General features: G+C 37.7%; 1 protein-coding gene across 5 annotated transcripts; it reads left to right on the top strand.

Moving 5' to 3' along the window:
* Position 1: 1 nt before the first annotated feature.
* On the top strand, positions 2-20,830 carry PALB2 (partner and localizer of BRCA2). 5 transcript variants are annotated; one of them, XM_045542795.1, is made up of 13 exons: positions 2-246; positions 2,623-2,682; positions 2,796-2,898; positions 4,234-5,718; positions 7,836-8,668; positions 9,032-9,103; positions 10,959-11,120; positions 12,029-12,114; positions 12,339-12,500; positions 13,396-13,512; positions 15,331-15,418; positions 17,551-17,699; positions 20,320-20,830. In XM_045542795.1, the coding sequence occupies exons 1-13, from the start codon at positions 199-201 to the stop codon at positions 20,528-20,530; spliced, it is 3,576 nt and encodes a 1,191-aa protein (XP_045398751.1). In that variant the 5' UTR covers positions 2-198; the 3' UTR covers positions 20,531-20,830. The 5 variants fall into 5 exon arrangements, with proteins under 5 accessions (XP_045398751.1, XP_045398752.1, XP_045398753.1 ...); XM_045542796.1 differs by having other exon boundaries at positions 35-246; positions 4,234-5,700; XM_045542797.1 differs by lacking the exon at positions 9,032-9,103 and having other exon boundaries at positions 35-246.
* Positions 20,831-21,952: the final 1,122 nt, after the last annotated feature.

The raw sequence follows: 21,952 nt of genomic DNA, 5'->3' as shown, positions 1-21,952 counted from the left end.
CGCAGGCCAAGCGGTGGATGTAATTGGCCAGGGCTTAGGGCGCGCCTGCTCTGCTTGAGGTAGCTGGTTGCGCGCGGAGGGGCTCCCCGGTCCGCCGTTCCATTTCGGGGTGCCTCCCGGGTCTAGGGCCAGCTGGGTCCCGGAACCCGCAGAGCTGGGGCCGGCGACGGCTACTCTTTTCGTTCGGCCGCCTGCCCGATGGACGAGCCTCCCGGGAAGCCCCTCAGCTGTGAAGAGAAGGAAAAGGTGCCTGGGGGTGCGGGGAGGGTGGACGCAGGACTCTGACCCCGGTTTCCCAGGTTTTTAAGCCTGACTTTGTTTCCTCGGCCGTCTGAGGGCAGCAGTATCCTCTCAGCTACCCTCCTCTCAGGGCCGAAGGGGCACAGAAATGAAAGTATAGAAAACTAGCGCGGTGCTCACGTGGCGGCGTTGAAAGAACAAATTTTTATTACAGTAGCAATGCATAAATACAAAATGTAAAACTTTATGGGTGAAGTTCCCTTTGACACTTTTTTCCTCCTCCCACACTCTCAATCTTCCTTTCACCCCATCCCCTCAAGTAAATCATCTAACAGTTTGGTACTTCCAGATCTTTTCGTGTGTTTTTGTGTGTCTGTGGTGGGGGAGAAGTGTATCCCTAACCACCAAAAAGTAATACTGTATGTATTTTTTGGAGAGGAGAATGTTCATAAATGGTATGATCAGCATGGTTCTGCAACTTTGTTTTTCTTCTCCACGTTTAACATCCGTGTCGGGACGTGTTTACCCTGCTTTAAAAAAAAAAGTTCCATATCGTATTCTGTAGTTTGAAAGTGCCCTCGTTTGTTTTCATATTATTCTGCTAATAGACTTTTAGGTCGTTTCCAGCTTGTGCTGATGTTAACTTGAATGTATCTTGTGCTTGCTGTGCTAAACTGTGTTAAACTCATTCACATTAAATTATCAATCTTACCTTCTGGTTGGCGGGAGAAAGATCATTTACAAGTAAACAAGGTAATTCTCAGATATCGATAAGTTTGGTAGGAAGCAGGCAAGTGTAAGGGTTAAGGGGACTCTAGAATCCTACTACTTGGGGTTTGAATCATGTCATTTATGAACTGCATGATTTTAGACACATTGCTTTGAAACAAATCCTTGTTTCAGTTTGCTTATGTATAAAATAGGGATGATAATATTAATAATAAAATCTACATATTAGGGTTATTGTGAGTGTTAAATTAGCGAATAGATAGAAGTCACTTAGAAAAGTCCCTAGCACCAACTGAGGCACATTATAAAAGTATCAGCTATTTTTATTGTTTGTATTTGAGAATGAGGAAAGACAGAGGTGACTCCTTTAGTACTACAAGTGCTGTGGTAAACAGAATGCTGGAAAGAGAAAAATAAAGTAATTAAGAAAAAGTCACTCCGTTGTCTATTAGCATGTTTTGCAGTTAGTAGGGTTTTTTTAAGGTAGGTTCTGAGGATAGAAATCTTGGTGATGCTTTATTAGCTGAAGGATGAGTGCCTCTAACAGGTTCCTAGAAAGCAGAGAAAACAGGGATGGCTTTGCTGCTAAGAGAATCCTTTGAACCACAGAAAACAAAGGGAATCTAAACTTTCAGAGAACAGTAGTTTGACTCAGCCCAGTTCATTTATTTATTTAATAAATCTTTGTTGAATGCCTGCTGTGTGTCTGTCTGGGAATTCAGCAGTGACGGCACCAACTTCACTGGCCTTCTGTGTGTTCCTCAAATACACTTAGCCCATTGCACTATGGAGCTTTTACATTTGTGGTTCTCTCTGCCTGGGATACCTGTCCCTCTATAAAAGCTAGCTCTTTCCTCCTTCAGGTCTAGGCTCAAATGGCAGTCCTCAGAAATGCCTTCCTGACCACTCTAGCTAAAGTAGTCCCATCAGTAGGCTAGTAATTCTCTCGTATCACCCTGTTTATCTAGGTATTTATAACCCTGTAAAATCACCTGTTTGTTTTCTTGTTTATTATCTGTATCCCTTACTGTATGTACATTGCCCTGACCACTCCATCACTGGCATCTGGAATGAAATTGACACACAGTGGGTGTTAGTTATTGTTCCAGATGCTAGAGATACCTGGACCATTAAATGACAGATAAGAGATTCATTTGTTGAATGACTGAGAATGACAGCTCCTGCTACCTTTGAGGATCTTAGGGTGATGGGGAGAAACAGAGAAATAAATAACGTAGTGTGGTAAGTACTGTGATAAGGGAAGCATAGAGCAGGGGTAGAGTGTCTAAACAAGATTTAGAAAAGGACCTAGAGGTCTACCCTAACAAAATAAAAATCTAAGCTAAGGCTTGAGGAATCAGTAGGAATTAGCAAAGGGAGGAAATGCTCCAGGTGATAAGAACAGTTGTTGAAAGGTCCTGAGATAGTAAAGAGCTTGGTGCATGTTGCTGACTTAGTGACTTAAAAAAAAAAAGCTTGGTGCTTTTTGAGACCTGAAAGTAGGTCAGAATGGGCCAGTGCTATTCCCTTCACTGCATCTTGCTGAGGGACCCCTCTGAGCACCGCGAATTCATGTCTGGTAGTCACTGCATCCCTTCCCTCTGACTCTACCTTTCGACTTGCTCAGTATTGTTGGTGTTTTTCTTCTTCCAGTTGAAGGAAAAATTAGCGTTCTTGAAAAGGGAATACAGCAAGACACTAGCCCGCCTTCAGGTAAGTGAATTGTCACATTAAGGTGTTACAGTACAAACTATGTAAAAACAGTTCTTGACAATAATGAAGCTTTAAAGAAAATTTACTTCTTGAGCTTCTTTTGTTTTCTTTAGCGTGCACAAAGAGCTGAAAAGGTTAAGAATACTATTAAGAAAACAGTAGAAGAACAAGATTGCTTGCCCCAGCAGGAAATCTCACCACACCTAAACCACTTAGGTAAAGCTAGCCCATTCACTTACGCTTGCTTTATTATTCATTTCCGAGATATATTTGGCTGCTGTTCTTTTTCTCACAGACTGAAGATAAGGACTAGTAATAGACTCTTTTTACTTAACATAAAGTCCATATGCCATAAAATCCACTCAGTAAGCTATGCTTTCAGTTGGATTGTTTATTTAGTTGCTCTTTTTCCCTCTCAGCTTTTAGAAATTATATTTATTATTTAAATATTGGAAAGATGATTAAAAAAAAATTTAGACAGGCACAGTGGCTCATGCCTATAATCCTAGCACTTTGGGAGGCCAAGGCAGGAGGATGCTTGAAGTTGGGAGTTTAAGACCAGCCTGGGCAACATAGCAAGACCCCAGCTCTACAAAAAAATTTTTTTAATTCGCCAGATGTGGTGGTGCATGCCTACAGGAGGCTGAGGCAGGAGGATTGCTTGCCTGGGAGTTTGAGGTTGCAGTGAGCTATGATCACATCATTGTACTCCAGCCTGGATGACGGAGCAAGACCCTGTCTCTAAAATAATAAATAAATTTTAAAAAGAAAGAAAGAAAATTTAAGTATCTATATATGAACAGACTAAAGAGTGTGGATGGAAATACTCCAAAAAACAATGGTCATTTATGGCTGGGCTCACACATATAATACTAGCACTTTGGGAGGCCAAGGCAGGAGGATCACTTGAGGCCAAGAGTTTGAGACCAGCCTGGGCAACATAGGGAGACTTCTTCTCTGCAAAAACTAGAAAAAGTATTAATAGCTGAGCATGGTGGTGAGCACCTGTAATCCTAGCTACTTGGGAGGCTGAGGTGGGAGGATCACTTGAACCCAGGAATTTGAGGTTGCAGTGAGCTATGATAATGCCCCTGAGCTCTAGCACAGGCAACAGAGTAAGACTCTGTCAGAAAAAAAAAAAAGGTCATTTCTGGTGTTAAAATTCAAGTAATTTATAACCATAAAATTGGGGCTATTGAGAAAGGAGTGATATTAAATTACTTGAGCCAAAAAACAAAAAATACATGAGATAAAAAATTAGGTGAGATTAAAAAATTAAGAGAAAAGATGATTGTGATAAAGTATGGATCTTTTAATTTAAAAAACTTTTTAAGGCATAGATCTATTTGTTTACATTGCTTATAAAATTTTATAGTTTATTACTGTTTTAAAAACTTAAACCTTGATCTGCCCAAATGAAATGTCATTGATCCTTAAATAAATGTTTGGTAGTATTTATATTAATATATAATCTTTAAAAATAAATGTGGAATACTTTTTGTTTCATTTTAAAAGGAAAATATTAGTTACACACTTTTTTTTCCTCCTCAGAACCTAAAAATGAAGTGTCTCTTTGTGGCAAGTTACAAATCAACACCCATTTTGATGAAAAAACTGGAGAAAAGACACCTATCACACTTGATGTTGAGCCTGGGTCCTTTAATCCTGGATATAGCCCAGAAGGATTACTTATACAAAGAACAGATGACATCCAAGAACATCTTCCCCACAGAGCTAGTGGTCCTGAGGATAAGAAAAGGCAGAGTAAGATGCCAGGGAGGAGCAAGAAGCTGCAGAAGAGAACATTTATTTCACAGGAGAGAGAATGTGTCTTTGACACTGATTCACTCATATTCTCTGAAAAAACACTACAGGGAGAAATCTGTAGCAAAAATCCTAAGGCACCAGTAACTGAAATAAGAACTCACCTTTCAAGTCCTCCCAAGTCTGAACTTCCAGATTGTCCAGGACCAGTTACAGAACCTGATGGAGAGGGTGTATTAATTCCACCAACTGCCAAACCAGAAAGTGTTGATGCACTCCTAAGAAGAACTAATTTCCCCAAGGAGACTACGATTCCTTTGCTTACTTCATCAGATAGCAGTAATAGTCAGTACCTTGAACATATGTCTCCTAAAGGTAACTGTGAACTTATTACTCAGGGCTTAAAAAACATTAGCTTTGCTTCATCTGTAAACTTAGAGGCACAAGGCAAAAAAATGACTGTATTTACAGACAACCCAATAGTAAATAAAGCTATAAGTGCAAGTGGCCAACTAGCTAGAAGTCATAATTTAGAGGCAGATAATTCATGTTCTATAAATGAAGTCACTTACAATAACTTATCAGCAAATGAAAACCAAAACTTAAAAGAACAAAATCATACAGAGACATCTTTACAATCTCCCAGTAATGCTCTCGATGGTAGAAATGAATGTCTTCAGGAAAATGCGGCTCTAGGTCAATCTAAGAGACCTAGCCTAGAAGCAGTCTCTCCTGTTTCTACCGAAAATGAAATACATTCTTGCACAATGCTTGAAGGCCTTCTGTTTCCTGCAGAATATTATGTTAGAACAACACGACGTATGTCAAATTGCCAGAGAAAAGTAGCTCTGGAGGCTGTAATTCAAAGTCACTTGGGTGTCAGGAAAAAAGAGTCTAAAAATAAAAATAAGAAAGCAAGTGAAAATTTACACCTTTCCAATGAGAAAACTGACCAAAGTGAAATTAGGTTGTCTGACACATATACAGGACAACCAAGTTTAAGAAGTCCTCAGAAATTTCTCTCATTAACTGAAGTCAAGTCTGCCACTGGGCCCACTGAAGATAATGATTTCTCTAGGAAGGCAGTTAGCCAGCTAACTGGCAGAAGACACAGAGGAAAAAGAAAGTCACTCTGCATCTCGGCATTAGATCATCATGAACGACTTTTGCCAATTTCTGACACATTGGACATTAACAGTTCTGGGGAGGAAGTCATCTTGCACAAATATCAGAACAAAACAATGATTATTCATGGTAAGAAGAAAGTTCAAGGTAAATCAAAATGTCTTTGATGATGATGATGATGATGATAGCTCATACTTAACTTGTGCCTTGTACTTTCTGAATGCTGTCAGATGAATTGAATCATCACGGCAATCCTACATGAGGTAGAATCCTCCCTTTATAGATGAGGAAACTAAGGCACAGGGAGATTAAAGTGACTTTAATTAATTTAATTATTTAAACATTGCAGTACGGTGCCAGAGTTCACTAATGTGGTTAAAAATGAATACTGAAAAGGAAAATGTATTGGGTGTTTACCTAATATTAATATTTATTCAGGTACAGCACAATTTTTATCCATGGGTAGAAGCTTTATTTATATCTAATATACAACATGTTTTTGAAGTAAAAGGGAGTGTGTGTTACAGCAAAAGCACATTAACTGACTTTCCATTCACTTGCTCAGGATTTAATCATATCTGATAAACTGAGCACAAGAACTGGATAACTCATTGTGGCTGTAAAAAGGGTATCAAGTCTTTGTGCTCTGTCTCAACTACTCAACTGTGGTGCTGCCAGGCACCATGGCTCACACCTGTAATGCCAGCACATTGGGAGACCAAGGTGGGAGGATTGCTTGAGGCCAGTAGTTTGAGACAAGCTTTTTTTTCTACCAAAAAAATATAAAAATTACCCAGGCACGGTGGTATGCACCTACAGTCTCAGCTACTCAGGAGGCTGAGGTGGGAGAATCAGGCTGAGGTGGGAGGATTGCTTGAGCACAAGAGTTCAGGCCTGCAGTGAGCTATGATTGGAGTGCTGTACTCCAGCCTGGATAACAAAGTAAGACCCTGTGTCCAAAAAACAAGAAAAGAAAAGAAAAAACTGGTGCAAAAGCAGCCAAAGACAATGTATAAATGTGACTGTGTTTCAGTAAAACTTTATGTACAAAAATAGGCAGCAGGAAGAAAAAATAGGCAGCAGCCTGCTCTGTGCCACTAGACACAGACTTTGGTCTATGAGCTATGATTGATTAATTTAAAAATAATAGTCATGGCTTTGTCATCCTTTTTTAAGTCAACAAGAATACAAAGGAATCACAAAGTAGGCAATCCAGTAATAATCTAGAAAGTTTCTTTTTATATAGTACTTTGAAATAGTCTGTTGTAATTTTAGTAAGCAGAAGCTACATTTAGTTTTTCTTGAGATGACATTCCCATAACAGGATTAACCATTTTAAGTTAAGTGAACAATTCAGTGGCATTTATTAATAGTACATTTATAATGTGCAACTACCACTTCTATCTAGTTTTAAAACATTTCTATTTCCCCCTAAACTCCATACCCATTAAGCAACTGCTTCCCCATTTCCTCATCCCAGTCCACCCTAGCTCCAGGCAGCCACCAATCTGCATTCTGTCTCTATGGATTTATAATTTACCTATTCTGAGTATTTCATATAAATGGAATTATACAATATGTGACCTTTTGTATCTGGCTGCTTTCACTTAGCATAATGTTTTCAAGATACATCCATGTTGTAACATGTATCAGCACTTCCTTCCTTTTTATGGCTGAATAATATTCTGTCATTCCATCATGTGTTTGTACCACAGTTTGTTTATCCATTCATCAGTTGGATACAACTACATTTTGAATGTTACAGGATTCCATTCACAATAAAAGCAGTAAATTACTCTTTGCTTGAAAAGAGGACTGAGTTTTCTTTAGTGAGAGGAGCCAGCATTTTGTAGACTGTACTCTGGCAGCTTGGTGGAATCACAGTTCTCAAGGTGGGCAGAGATTGAGAGATTTTCAGTCCAGTTCCCTTAAGAGGGATGAGAAGAGGGAAAATGGACTGAATCGAATTGTCTAAGGTTACACAGGAAATCAGTGATTGAGCTGGGACTTGACCCTAGTCTTCCTTCTCCCAGTTAATGATGACAGCAATACACTCTTTTGGGTAGTACAGAAAGATAACTTAGTTAACCACCAACCTATGACCATCGTCGGACCCTTTACCCAGGTTTCAAAGTCCTGCATAGGAAAAGTAATGAACTTTTTCTACGATATTTGAATTTAGAAGCTCATTCTTTGTTGTGTATTAATGTCTCTTTTGTGGTTTTCTTTTTTTACTATTGTTGCTGCTCATTTTTCTATTTTAGGGAAGGAAGGTCATCGTCAAAAAGAAGACTTCCTGTCTTCCAGTGATAATGCTTATTTAGCTTTGGACAATGATGCTTTCAATGTTCCTTTTCATAAAAAGAAAATGCTGAGTTTAAAGCAACTGTCATCTTCTCTCAATATCACAGACTTTCAGTTACCTGATGAAGACTTTGGGCCTCTTAAGCTTGAAAAACTGAAGTCCTGCTCAGAAAGACTGATGGAACATTTTGAATCAAGTATTTATGAAGAGAGGCATCTTAAGGAGGAAAATTGTGTTACTGTTGCAGAGGAACTGATTTCTAAACAAATAGACACAGAAATAGAAGACTTGGAAGAGGAACTGACTGTTCTACCAGGAAAATCACATCCTAAAATATCAGACCTAAAAAGCCAGCCTACAAATAAAGGCCTCTCTTCATCCATATTACTTTTCACTCCCTTAAATACTGTGGCACCCGATGAAAGTGACAGACCTACTGCAGACATGTGTTCACCTGCTTTCCCTATTTTAGGTACTACTCCAGCTTTCGGCTCCCAAGCATGCTATGAGAAAGTGTCTACAGAGAGTGTTGGACAAACTTGTTCTACACCCCAACTTTCTCTCCTGAAAGACACAGTCAGTCTTGCTGGTGATAGTAAACAATTCGACAGTTCAACCAGCCCACCAAAACTGGATACCAGCCTGCATGTGTTGGGTAGGCAAAGACAACCTGCCTGTAACTGTGACTGTGGCCCCCAAACAACACCTCTACCTGTTGAGTCATTCACTTTCAAAGAAAATCAACTCTGTGGAAATACATGCCAGGAGTTATGTAAACATTCCATTGAACAGGTACAATCGTTTTCCTTTGTGAAATTTTCTCTGAAGGAGTGAAATGTCTTAGTGAAAATGGACAACATGACTTCCTTATGTATTGGGCCCTTGGTGTTTAAGAGTATTTTAACATGTTTCTTTGATATGACTATCTTGTAAACATTAAACTCAATCTGGGGAAATTATGGGTAATTAAAAGACATTTCTTTTAAATATTGGGGATTCTGTTCTCTTTGCCTTCAATGAAACAGTTGCATTTGGAGCTTTGCTGCTGTTACCAGAGGAAATAAAAACATATGAAGTAGACATCTGATGAGTGAGTGATGCAGGCAGGCATCATACATAAAGTGTAGATTAATGGTGTGACTTTTGTTTCCGCAGACTGAAATAGCAGATCTTCCTGCTTGTGATAGCTTAAACCCAGGCAGCCTACAATTGGTTTCAAAGTTAAAGGTCAGAATATTCCCATATAGTGTGTCTTGTGTGTTACATGTGAAAAATTTAATGAATTGATAAGAAAATTGAAAAGAATTCAATCATATGGCTTCTTATTTATTTAATACTATTAAATAAATTGGTAAACAGATTCAGAAAAACAGATTTGAATTCTTTGTTTTTCCACAATCTTTACCTCTATATTTTGAGCTCTTCTGAAGTTTATTTGTATGTCAAGCTACTGCCAAGAACAACTTATGGTAAATAACTCAACTTCTTGTCTGAATTTAAGTCAGGCATTTTGACAGAAAGAGTGAAACCTGAGTCATTCATGTTTTTTCTACCCAAATGGTGTAATGTTTCTAGAAGAATCAATTATGGTGATTTCACTTTCACTTTATGAGAAAATAAGTAGCAGGTTTACATTTTGATAGAGTGAATGGTAATCTTTTTTATGCTGTGTGATAAAATGTCTCAAGACATTATGAAATGTCCTGGGGGTGGGAGTGAGAATAGGGGTGCAAAAGCTCTTCCTCTTGAAAAGTACTGGTGTGGAGGAAGGAGCTTCAAATCCATCTAAAATGTTTCTGCCAATTACTTACTGGCTGTGTCACCTGGGACAAATTATGTAACCTCTGAGCCCCAGATTCCTTTTCTATAAAAGATATGTAATAATACAGTAATACCTATGCTCTGTTTCAAAACTATTCTTGAGTCAATTTTAATAACTTAGTTTCGTAAGGAATCAACTATTTCATTAATATTATTATAGATTTTTTAATCTGTGTATATGCAGTTAACCCTCTCTTCCCCATTTCCACATCTCTAAAGTTTTTTTTCCTATATCAGACTTAAGAGATTTGTCCATTCTGTTGGTCTGCCAAAAAAAAAAAACCAAAAACCAGCTTTTGGTTGTATTGATTATTAATTGTTTTTTTTTTAATTTCGTAGCTCATTTATTTCTGTATTTATAATAATTATAATTACTAATCCTTGTTTTTCATTGTTCTTATTTTGTTCTTTTACTTCCTAAGCTGTATGCTTACTTTATTTTAATCTTTCTTTGTTTTCTGCTAAATGCCTTTGTGATTATGATTTTTCTTGGAAATACCACTTTGGCCATGCTCTGTGGGTTTGGATACACAGTGCTCTCCTTGTCATAATTGGAGATTAAGTATAATGTATGATGTTTCAGTGTTTTTTCCTCCTCAATGCATGAGTGGTTCATCAGGGTGCTTAATTTTCAAATGGATAAGTTCTTACAAGCTATCTTTTTGTGATTAAATCAGAATTTATTCCATTCTGGAGCTATACATTTTTTAATATTTCATGATGTAAGTATGTATAGGCAATTTTTTTTTTAGTTTCCTAAGAACCACAAAGCTGTTTCTTTTGGGCCAGGCACAGGGGCTCAGGCCTGTAATCCTAGCACTTTGGGAGGCTGAGGTGGGAGGATCACTTGAAGCCAGGAATTCGAGACCAGCCTGGGCAACATAGGGAGACTTTTTGTCTTTACAAAAAATAGGAAAATTAGCTGGACGTGGTGGTGTGTACCTATAGTCCCAGCTACTCGGAAAGCTGAGGCAGAAGGATCCCTTGAGTCCAGGATTTTAAGGTTGCAGTAAGCTATGATGATGCCACTGCACTCTAGCCTGGGCAACAAAGTGAGACTGTGTCTCAAAAAAAAAAAAGCTCACTCTTTTGACCTGCATAAAACTTTAATTTTACTTATCTATCTCATCACCAGGAAACAGAGCCAGGGAGTGTTGGGGGAGAATTACATAGAAAATGTGAAATAGAAAAAAAAAAGAAAAATATTTCAATGACCTAGTATTTCATCTCATTCTTTTTTGTTGTTGCCATTTTGTGTCAGAATCCTTCAGGTTCCTGTTCTGTGGATGTGAGTGCCATGTGGTGGGAAAGAGCTGGTCTTAAAGAGCCATGTATTATAACTGCTTGTGAATATGTAGTTTCTCTTTGGAAACCTCTGGATGCTTGGCAATGGAAAAACATTTATACCTGGCACTTCACAGAGGTAAGTGGGAATCTTAGAGCTGAGAGAGATCTTTGCAGTCATTTGCATGATAATGTAGGTGGGCAGCTCACCACAGTGGGGTTCCATTACCATGCAAGGCAGAACTAGAGATGAGGTCCCCCCCCCCAACATTTTATTATGAAAATTTTCAAACATACAGAAAAAGTTGTGCAGGGAGCCTCCAGGTATCCACCATCTAGACTGTGTCGTTAACATTGTGCTTTGTTTGCTTTATCACAGGTTTATCTAGAAATGGTTTTACACCAGACCTGTTGGAGAAGCTTGGAATTTTTTCTCTTCTGACTTCCAAACTTGCTCATATCAGTATTCTTTGCCTTTCATCAAAACTTTATTTCTGCTTCTTTTCTATATGTATTTCCTTCTAGTATTTGTCAGTCTTCATGAATATACTTACATGGTTGCAAGCCTAGTATGCTTAATAGCTTTAGATCTGTCTTTTCTCACCATATAAACATTTTTTTTTGTTTCTACATAGTCTTCATACTTATTTATGCTTTATTCTCATTCTCCATTATATCCACAAGTTCTAGCTCTGTGCTTTGCTGGCTTAGTGACCAAACATAATTTTAAATGGCTGCATAATGTTTTCTTCATTCACATGCCAGAATTTACTTAATTATTCCCCTATTGTTAGTATAGTATGTTAAATAAATGCTAAGTAAACACTGTTATGCATATAGCTTATTTGGATTTACAGTTTATAAAAAGAAGGTGTTTTCTGAGCCTTCTCACATTTGTTCAAATGTTGGAAACTATGCTGGTACAGTGAAAATACAAAAGAATGTGATAAATTTTAGAAAATTTAAAATTTAAATTTAATTTAAAATTTTAAATTAATTAAAAATGAAACAACCAAGTATAATTTTTGGCTGCTTTGTTTTATTTAGGTTCCAGTATTACAAATAGTTCCAGTGCCTGATGTTTGTAATCTTGTGTGTGTAGCTTTGGGAAATTTGGAAATCAGAGAAATCAGGTATGTAATTCCCAAGGAGAGATTTTTTTCCCTCCTTTATCTTTGTCTCCATCAGCTTGTTTTGAGTGCGGATGATAACCTAACCTTGAGACTTGGAAGAATATGAATTTAGGTCTAAAGAGAGATTTTTAAAAAAAATCATTTACATTTAAAATCTAACCTGGTCCTTTAATATTAAAGGCTTATTCCTAACTTCTCCTCATTTTTCCTTATATTTGATTTAGGGCATTATTTTGTTGCCCTGATGATGGAAGTGAAAAGCAAGTACTACTGAAATCTGGAAATATAAAAGCTGTGCTTGGCCTAACAAAGAGGAGGCTAGTTAATAGCAGTGGGACCCTTTGTGATCAACAAGTGGAAATCATGACATTTGCAGAAGATGGAGGGTAAGAAAAGCATTGGTTGATTTTAACTGTTGGATAAAGAATGATTTTATCACAGGTTTCAGAGAAAGTTGGATTATTAGGATATTGTTTTTCTGTGCTATATGTGTAATACAGCAGGCATGGCTTCAACACAAGGTTGTCACGTAGATGCTGGTTAGAGAGGTGGAAGCCAGACATGGTGGGGAAGAAGTTAATGGAGTGGAGAAGCTCAGCAAATGTAGTTTGTTCTTTCTGTAGATTTCTTTGAAATCTCTGCGTATTTCTTAAATATTAGAAGCACCTCAAGTTCATAGATCCTTTCCTCATTCCACACACTTGGTGTCCATGGCTTCAGTGACCATCTAGATGCTGACTACTTGCAAACATACATTTCCAGCTGTGAGCTCTTCTTGAGCTCTAGACCAGAATGTGTATTTATTAGACATCTTGCAGACACCTCACATTCATTCTGTTGAAAACTGAACTGATAGCATCCTGTCATAGACTTGTTATACTTCATTATTATTTATCTGTCTTTTCTAATGACAGAGGGCAGAGACATTGTGTGTCTTATTTAGTCATGACCTATTGTGGTAATCTAGGCAAGAGACAGCTAATTGTTTAAATTAGAAATATGTTAGTGGGGATGACAAGAAGCAGACAGATCTGTGAGAGATGAGATGATAAAATGACCAGGACTTGGTTGAGAAGATCAAGAGGAAGGAAATAAGGATAATGCCATATCCAAGTAGATAATAGAAAAGTAACATATGTTCATTGTAGCACATCTTCTGGTTTAAATTTTTTCCTGGTGTTAGGTTAGTTTTTGTTATGCATAGTTCATTAATGTGTAGAAGGGCTGCTTAGAAACTGCTTTGGTGCAAAGTACTGATTTTTAATACTGTTTTAAACGCAGAAACAAAGAAAAACAGTTTTTGATGCCCCCTGAGGAAACTATACTTACTTTTGCTGAGGTCCAAGGGATGCAGGAAGCTCTGCTTGGTACTACTGTCATGAACAACATTGTTATTTGGTAAGCTTTCCCCGTAGGTCCTTAGTTTCCCCCTCTGTAGTACGAGGATATATCTCTAATTTTACAGTGTTGTTGTGAAGAGTAGATGAGAGAGTATATGTAAATATGATTGTGTCTTGTTTTTTCAGTGTCAGATGCTATATACTTGTCTTAGCAAGAACATCATATTAATTCAGGCATTGTGAAAAAGGTCAGTCTGAGTAGAGTATTTTAAAATAAATGAAATATTGTTGTCAAAATGGTCCAGTTTTTTTTTCTTCTGGTTAGTGGCTGAGTAGCTTCTATCAGACCTACTCTCTTCCCTCAAATAACTATCAGCTCTGGACAAAATATGAAAAACAACTATCTGAAGGCACCAGAGAGCAAGCAAAAGAAGAAAGATACTGGAGGGGTTTCTACAGTTAGAAGAAGGAAATGGCACTAGGCAAGTTTCCCATTCTTACGACTTTAAGCCAGAAGGCAGGCCCTGGTCTGCCCACTGGGTGACTAAAAGCCTAACAGAAGACCTTCTGTCCTACTGGCTTAGAGGACCAAAGGACAGAGTTCAGGGTAATGACGGCAACTAGAAAGTGAGGGAGAAAAATCCCAAAAAGGAGAGAGCCAAAGAAGGAAACTTAAATTCTGGATATAAGCTTTGTTTAAATATCTGGCTAACTGTTTAAACTACATGTGCAAGGGCAGACTCCAAGCAGCCCAGGTAAGACTGAAAGAACTAAACTGGGATGGATTTCAGCATTTGGAGTTTGAGTTCAGCCAAGTTAACTGTTTACTAAAACAAACAAAATGAATATTCTTTAGAGGAACCTAACAGAATCCAGTTTTTGCAACATATCACTGTATTTATACAGAAAAAAAAAAAGTATGGTAATGGGAACCAAATTAACAAATTTGTGAGAGGGAAACCAAGTTGAGAAGTCCCCTCCCACCTCTTTTCTTTCTTTTTTTTTTATTTCAGCATATTATGGGGGTACAAATGTTTAGGTTATATATATTGCCTTTGCCCCGCCTGAGTCAGAGCTTCAAGCATGTCCATTCCCCAGACAGTGGGCACAGCACCCATTAGGTGTGAATATATTTATCCCCTCCTCACCCCCCCACCTGCCTGATACCTGATGAATGTTACCACTATACGTGCACATAAATGTTGATCAATGACTACCCATTTGATGGTGAGTACATGTGGTGCTTATTTTTCCATTCTTGTGATACTTCACTTAGTAGTAGAATAGGCTCCAGCTCTATCCAGGATAATATAAGAGGTGCTAGATCGTCATTGTTTTTTGTGGCTGAGTAGTACTCTATAGTATACATATACCACATTTTGTTAATCTACTCATGTATTGATGGGCACTTGGGTTGTTTCCACATCTTTGAAATTGTGAATTGTGCTGCTATAAACATTCGAGTGCAGATCTTCCTTTGGGGTAGATGCCCAGTAATGGGATTGCTGGATCAAATGGTAGTTCTACTTTTAGCTCTTTGAGGTACCTGCATATTCCTTTCCACAGAGGTTGTACTAGTTTAATGAGATAATGGAAAACTTTTCTCATAGAATTTGGAGAGACTTTCCCCTAATGGCATAGCAGATTCAACCTAAGGCTAAAACTATCAAATTAAACTATTGGCAGAGTTACGCCATAGAGCTACTTTTAGCTAAATCTGTGACTAAACAAAACTAAGATAGTGTGTCCCTTAGTGTTCCCTTGGTCACCTCCTAAAAGATGAGGATAAGGTCTCATCTTTTAGGATAAGAGAATATTATGTGAAAACCAGTTTGCTAGAAGAATGTGATTGGCTTATTTATTTTTGGTATCCAAGGAATTTAAAAACTGGTCAACTCCTGAAAAAGATGCACATTGATGATTCTTACCAAGCTTCAGTCTGTCACAAAGCCTATTCAGAAATGGTAAGTAACTATTGGCTGGGACCACTTTGTGTTTACTTTGGGTGTTATTAATACTATTGGTCTCCCTAAGTAAGAACAATAAGTTGTTAATAGTAATTAACAGACCCTTCCTGTTGCCTATTTTTTCAAAATTGGATAGCAGTGTTTGTTCTTTCTTGAAATTTATGGATGAAAATAAGTGATGGTACAATGTATTATAATTGCTTGGGAAATTTTCTGGCTGTATGACTTGAAGGCAAGCATTTACTTCTAGCTGTGAATTTGTACTGATAAATATGATGGCCATTATTATTATAAGACTTGATTCGCAGCCACATTGCCATAAATGATTTAGGATGTGTATGTGTAGCCCTAGAGAGGACTAAATGGTCCTAGACATGTTTTTCTCTTAAGCTTTAGTGTTCTCACATAGAAACAAAACAGGTACTTAACTGTTGTGCTAATAGTCTTGGCTTACAGTCTAGTTTTGACATCTGAACAGGTTGAAGGAAGTTGTCCAGGACTGAGAAATAACTACTTGAGTATCCACCATTGAAGCCACAGGCAGAGGCAGCAGCAGCAGGCTCAGCACTTGTGTAGAGACTGACTTGCTTAGTATCAGTGATAACTTTGAGACTATCAGGCACCCAGAGGCTCTGAATGCAAAGAGTGCATCTTGCCCTAGCCTAGCAGGAACTGTGGAATTGAACTCAGAAGCTGTATGATCTTAGATAATCTGTCATATAATCTTGAGCCTAACTTTTTCCATCCTTTAAATAAGAGGGTTGAATTCGTCTCTAAAATTTATCTATTATGCATTTAAATAATTTCATATCTTTTATATTACAACATTGATATGCGTTTGATATTAAAACATTTAACACAGAAATGTGTAAGATAGTAAGTAAAAGTCCCCCATAAAGCCAACCTTCAGAAATAATAGTTTATTATTTATTGCACTATTGTTTAGTGCAGGGATTGGTTAACTTTTTCCATAAAGGACCAGACAGCAAATGTTTGTAGCTCTGCTGGCCATATGGTTTCTGTTGTAAACACTCCACTTTGCCATTTTTGTGTAAAATCAGCCATAGACAATATGTAAACAATGCATGTGGCTGTGTTCTAATAAAACTTTATGGATACTAAAACTTGAATTTCATATAATTTTCACATGTTACAAAATGTTGTTATTCTGATTTCTTTCCAACCATTTCAAAATGTGAAAAACATTCTCAGCTCATGGACCATACGAAAATAATCGTTGGGCTGGATTTGTCCTATGGGCTATAGTTTGTAACCCCTTGTTAAGTGTATAGCACTTAACATTTTAAAATTCTCAATTGTTCTCTAAACACAAAAGTAATTCATTTTCATTGATAAATTCAATCATTTTAGATATGTATGAAGTAGAAAATGAATGCTACTGATTATAAAATGGCCATATAGTTTAATTTTCCCCATCTTACCTCCAAAGAGAAATACTCTCAATGTATAACATACATCTACATATGTATGCATGTATGCATACACACATATACTAATATTATTATTAGAGCCTGTAATTTTAAAGCTGGGAGATATCTTTAACACATTTTCCCACAGAAACAATTATAGATATGGTATCTTTTTTTTTCACCCCTACTCTTAGTGGAAAGTAGCAGTGTCTGGGTGCCCAAGAATCCAGTCACCACTTACAAGATTGTTTTTATGGGAAAATGTTCTGAATTTTCCAAAACTGGCTTACAAATGAGTGTTTCTAATTTGAAGACTCCCTGCATGTGTTTATGTGTCCTCTTTTTCTATGCCAAATTTTCCCCAAATGAATGGCATGAAATGTAGTAGTATCTAAGATAACTAAGGTGAAGGAAATTGATGAGTCAGCTAGATTCATGCCCGACAAGATTGACTGAGAAAAACATTGAGAACCTTATGCTAGAGAAGCCAGAAGTCCAGCTGGTTAGAATTTCACCCTTGCCTGAAAACAAAAACAAAAAAACAACAACAACAACAATGAAGACAATGACTAAATCTTGGATACTTAAAGAGCCTATTGATCATTCCTGTGATTCTTTGGTTTTGAGTCTGCCAACCCTTTCTTTTTCCCAACATACTCTTGACTGTCTATTTGATTATTAATTTTTCTCCTAAATTAGGGGCTCCTATTTGTTGTTCTGAGTCATCCTTGTGCCAAAGAGAGTGAGTCCTTGGGAAGTCCTGTGTTTCAGCTGATTGTGATTAACCCTAAGACGACCCTGAATGTGGGTGTGATGCTGTACTGTCTTCCTCAGGGGCAGGCTGGAAGGCAAGTGCGTGGGTGACTGCTATTCAGTGGGTGTGACATTTTGAAAGGCACCGTGCAAATACAAAAACTAGATATCTTTGTGTCACTTAGATGAATGGAAAACAGGAAAACACTACAGAGCACAAAAAAATGTTAAGAAGTAAAATGAAGTTTAGTGGACCCCCAGATTCCCTACATCCTGATGGAAATGGGATTAGATAGGTTTTTTTAACGTGTATTCAAGCCCTGTATTTTCCCATTAGGAAAACGTTTTAAATACAAACAGTAATGAATGTTCACCTCAAAAAACTTACAAGCTATGTTCTATCTAAACTAAAACTCAAGAAGTTTTAAATGTACTTTAGGAAGATGTCTTCACTTTGAAATCTCACTGTGCCTCCATCATGCAGGCAGTTGATATGTATTTATTGATAAATATTTATTTATCTATTGACTGATGCCACTGACACAGTTATTGGCATGCCAAGAGTTTTCTGAGCTATATAGAGTTTTGAAGTAGTGCTGATATTGTTAGGTCAACCAAGTAACCTCTGAACATGTAATTTGTAAAGACTGCCTTTTTTTTTTTTTTAATGAGACAGAGTCCATCTGTCACCCTGGTTAGAGTGCAGTGGTATCATCATAGCTCACTGCAACCCCAAACTCCTGGGCTCAAATGATCCTCCTGCCTCAGCCTCCTGAATAGCTGGGACTATAGGCATGTACTACCACAATGTTTAAAATTAGAAGCAAAGATTGAAAATAGACTTAGAAATCAAGATCACAAAGTCTGGCTTTAAAACCTCACAAGAATAAGGCACCTTGATAGTTACAGTGCATGTTTCTTTGGACCTTGTACAAAGCTTACTTGATTAATACACGTTCTAAAAGACATTCTCTGTCCCTGTGCACTTAGCCAGCTGTGGTGCTTCTGCAGATGTTCTTAACAAGAATCTCAGAACTATTATCTGTAGTGTGTACTTACATATAGAACTTGCTTTCTTGGATATGGAGAGAGAACTGTAGTCATTGGCCTAGAAATTGAAGATAAAGATAACTGCTTGGTCAAGCATTTTCATTGTCACTTTTCAAATGCATTTGTTCAGCAAACCTTCCAAGCCTGTTTGGTGCCATTCCTGTAGGAAGATGTCTTAGTCTGTTCAGGCTGCTACAAAATACTGTAGGCTGGATAGTTTATAAACAACCGAAGTTCACTTCTCACAGTTTTACAGGCTGGGAAGTGCAATGTCAGGGCACTGGCAGATTTGGTGTCTGGTGAGGGCTCATTTCCTGGTTCATAGATGGAACTTCTAGCTGTGCCCTCACAGCGTAGAAGGGGCAAGGCAGCTCTCTGGGGCCTCTTTTATAAGGGCACTAATCCCATTCGCAGATTCAGCCCTCATGACCTAATCGTCTCCCAAAGGCCCCACCTCCTAGTATCATCATGTTGGGGATAAAGTTTCAACAGGTGAATTTTGGGGGGCACAAACATTTAGCCCTACTATTTCTAATTTCGTGGAAGTTAGGAGAGAAAACTAGTGACTAGTGGTCAGTGCACAAAGTGCCATGCATGAGGCTTACACTGTTTAGGAGCACAAGGGTGGAGGGGCACTTTAATTAACAGTGGAGTATTGGGGAGAAACTGTCAAAGAAAACTTTATGGAGTTTCCAAAGATGAGTTAGGAGTTAGGTGCACAAAGTTGGGAGCCAGGTATAAAAATATTGTTCAGTTCATTCAGATAACATTCTTTGAGAGCTGACTGTACACCAGCTACTCTGCAAAGTGCCAGCGATACAGCAGAGTGATATTAAATACTTATAGTTAATATCTATTGAGCACTTCCTGTGTGCCAGGTACTACGCTAAACTTTTTTTGAATGAACTATTTCCTTCAGCCTCACAACAGTCCTGTGAAGTAGGTGCTGTCATCATCCTCCCTGTTTTACTGATGAAGTTAAATAACTTGCCCAGGGCTGCACAGCTCTTACATTGTAGAGTTAAAATGTAAACCCAGGTAGCTGACCGCAGAGCTCCTGTCTTAAGACAACTAGGTTTCTGCTTCATCATGCTTACATTTTTAGGGGGGAGAGACCCGACAAATACAGAAATAGGATAATCTCACATAGTGGAAAGTGCTATGAAGATAAAAACAGATAATGTCATAGAGAAGGGAACAGAATACAGTATTCGTGTGCACTCTTCAGATAGTGGATTAGATGTGACCTTTCTGTGAAGGTGATGGGCCTGAATGATGAAAAGGACCCGGCCATGCTAAGAACTGCAGTTAGATCCTGCCAGGGAGAGAGACTAGCAAGAGCAAAGACACTGAGGTGAGAGGGAGTCTGGCTCGTGTGAAGAATGGAAGGAGGGCCACTGCGAGCTAGCCTTCGAGTGGTACAAGATGCATCAGAGAGATAGGCAGGGACAGGACATGTGATTCTGTCCAGAACTGTAACACACTAGCCAATAGTCCTCTAGGATTGCAAATGTAGCCATTCATAGTTACAGGGATTTTTGTTTCTGTTCATCCTTAGGGAAACATGGTTTTGGCCTATTTTAAAAAAATCAGATTTGTGTCCCGGGGGGAACAATTATTTTCTGGATATGTGATCTGAATTGTTTCTTCTCTGTTTGATACCAGGTTCCTGGAAGGTGACGTGAAAGATCATTGTGCAGCAGCAGTCTTGACTTCTGGAGCAATTGCCATTTGGGACTTACTTCTTGGTCATTGCACTGCTCTCCTTCCACCTATCCCTGACCAAAATTGGTCTTTCGTGAAATGGTCAGGTACAGATTCTCATTTGCTGGCTGGACAAAAAGACGGAAATATATTTGTATACCGCTACTCGTAAGTTAGGGTAAGATGGAAACACAATTCTCTGGGTATATTTGTCTTCTGAGTATTTTTTGGAGTTGGAAGCATAAAGGAGAATGTCTGCATGACATTTATAATAATTACTGTATACATCCCGACGGACTTATTTTTCTTCTGATGGTGGTGGCACCACTGATCTTCAGTGTTCAGTGGGGAAATGCTTAGTTGGGGAAAAGGTTTTTAAGTTGATTTTTGTAATTCCCACATTTAGACATTTGTTTTTTAAGGTGTATATAAAGCTTCAAATGTCAATAAATATTTATTTTGATACATTCTGCTTGGAATATTCTTTTTTTCCTGTTCTATTAAGGTCACTTTTGGAAATAAGAACTAATTATTATCCAACTAGAATATTTAACACATTAACTGCCACATGAGATGTATTTAAATCAAGCTAGTTTTGAGCCCAAGGCCTTGTGAGGCAGAACCTGGGCAAAACCCTGCAGTTGGTTTGTGAAAATCTTACATGTTGATGTTCTTATTGTTACAATTAATATTGACAAGTTAATTCTAAAAATGTGTATTAAATGAATAGAAGTAAATTTCATTTTTCATTAAATTAGAAAGGATCATTTTTTTCCAAAGTTTTTATTATATTTTCATAATAAAACATGGTGGCCCGAAGGAAAAAAAATTTTTTTTTCTAGTGTGGCAGTCAATGTGTTAATAATGTTTACATAGTAAGAGTAAATTTTAACTAACTTAGTATACTAATATGCAATGTACTTTTTATGTTATTTATAATACTTTATTTTCACATACATACTAAAAGTAATATAATACCTATTAAAATAGCCTAATTTAGAAATACTCTTATTCTTTTTCATTCTCACATGCATCCTTGATACCAGTACCTGCATTGTCACTAGAGTCACTTTTGAGGCAATGACACAGCTTTACTGAATACATCACCTTCACCTTTGCCTAAATGATCTGAAAGAAATTATTAAGGTACTAATCTGCTGTTATCATTGAAAATTTTATCTCTAGCTAAAAGTATTTATTTGCCTAACATTCTGAGAGTATACTTTTTAAAGACACATTTTTTAGCTGGTCCGAGTGCAGTGGTGTTTATGACTAATTGATTACAACCAGTTACAGATTCCTTTGTTCCTTCTCCACTCCTTTGTTGCTTTGCTGCTTCACTGGACCAGCCTTTAAAAACTAATTAATTTAAAAAATTAAATTTTTTTAAAAGACACTTTTTTATAATATTTACTGGCTGGGCACGGTGGCTCAAGCTACCATGAATTAATTATATTTTGGGGAATGGAGTCAGAAAGCCAGAAAGGTAGCCCAGGGGGCTTGTGAGACAGGTTAAGAGACCACTGAAGTTTCTGAGCAGTGGGCAAAAAGGTCCTACTCCAGCTGCACAGTAATAGTGGACTTATGGAAGCCA

Source organism: Lemur catta, chromosome 2 (assembly GCF_020740605.2).
Source record: "Lemur catta isolate mLemCat1 chromosome 2, mLemCat1.pri, whole genome shotgun sequence".
In the NCBI taxonomy this organism is placed as follows: domain Eukaryota; kingdom Metazoa; phylum Chordata; class Mammalia; order Primates; family Lemuridae; genus Lemur; species Lemur catta.
Note: the sequence above shows the minus strand (reverse complement) of the source record. Positions and strands in the feature narration are given on the sequence as shown.

What these genes read in the sequence shown, in the direction of transcription:
- PALB2 (XM_045542795.1), top strand. Translation starts at nt 199, where the DNA reads ATGGACGAGCCTCCCGGGAAGCCCCTCAGCTGTGAAGAGAAGGAAAAG. An exon ending in GCTGTGAAGAGAAGGAAAAG is followed by an intron (nt 247 to 2,622) that starts GTGCCTGGGGGT and finishes TTCTTCTTCCAG; the next exon opens with TTGAAGGAAAAATTAGCGTT. An exon ending in ACCACACCTAAACCACTTAG is followed by an intron (nt 2,899 to 4,233) that starts GTAAAGCTAGCC and finishes TTTCCTCCTCAG; the next exon opens with AACCTAAAAATGAAGTGTCT.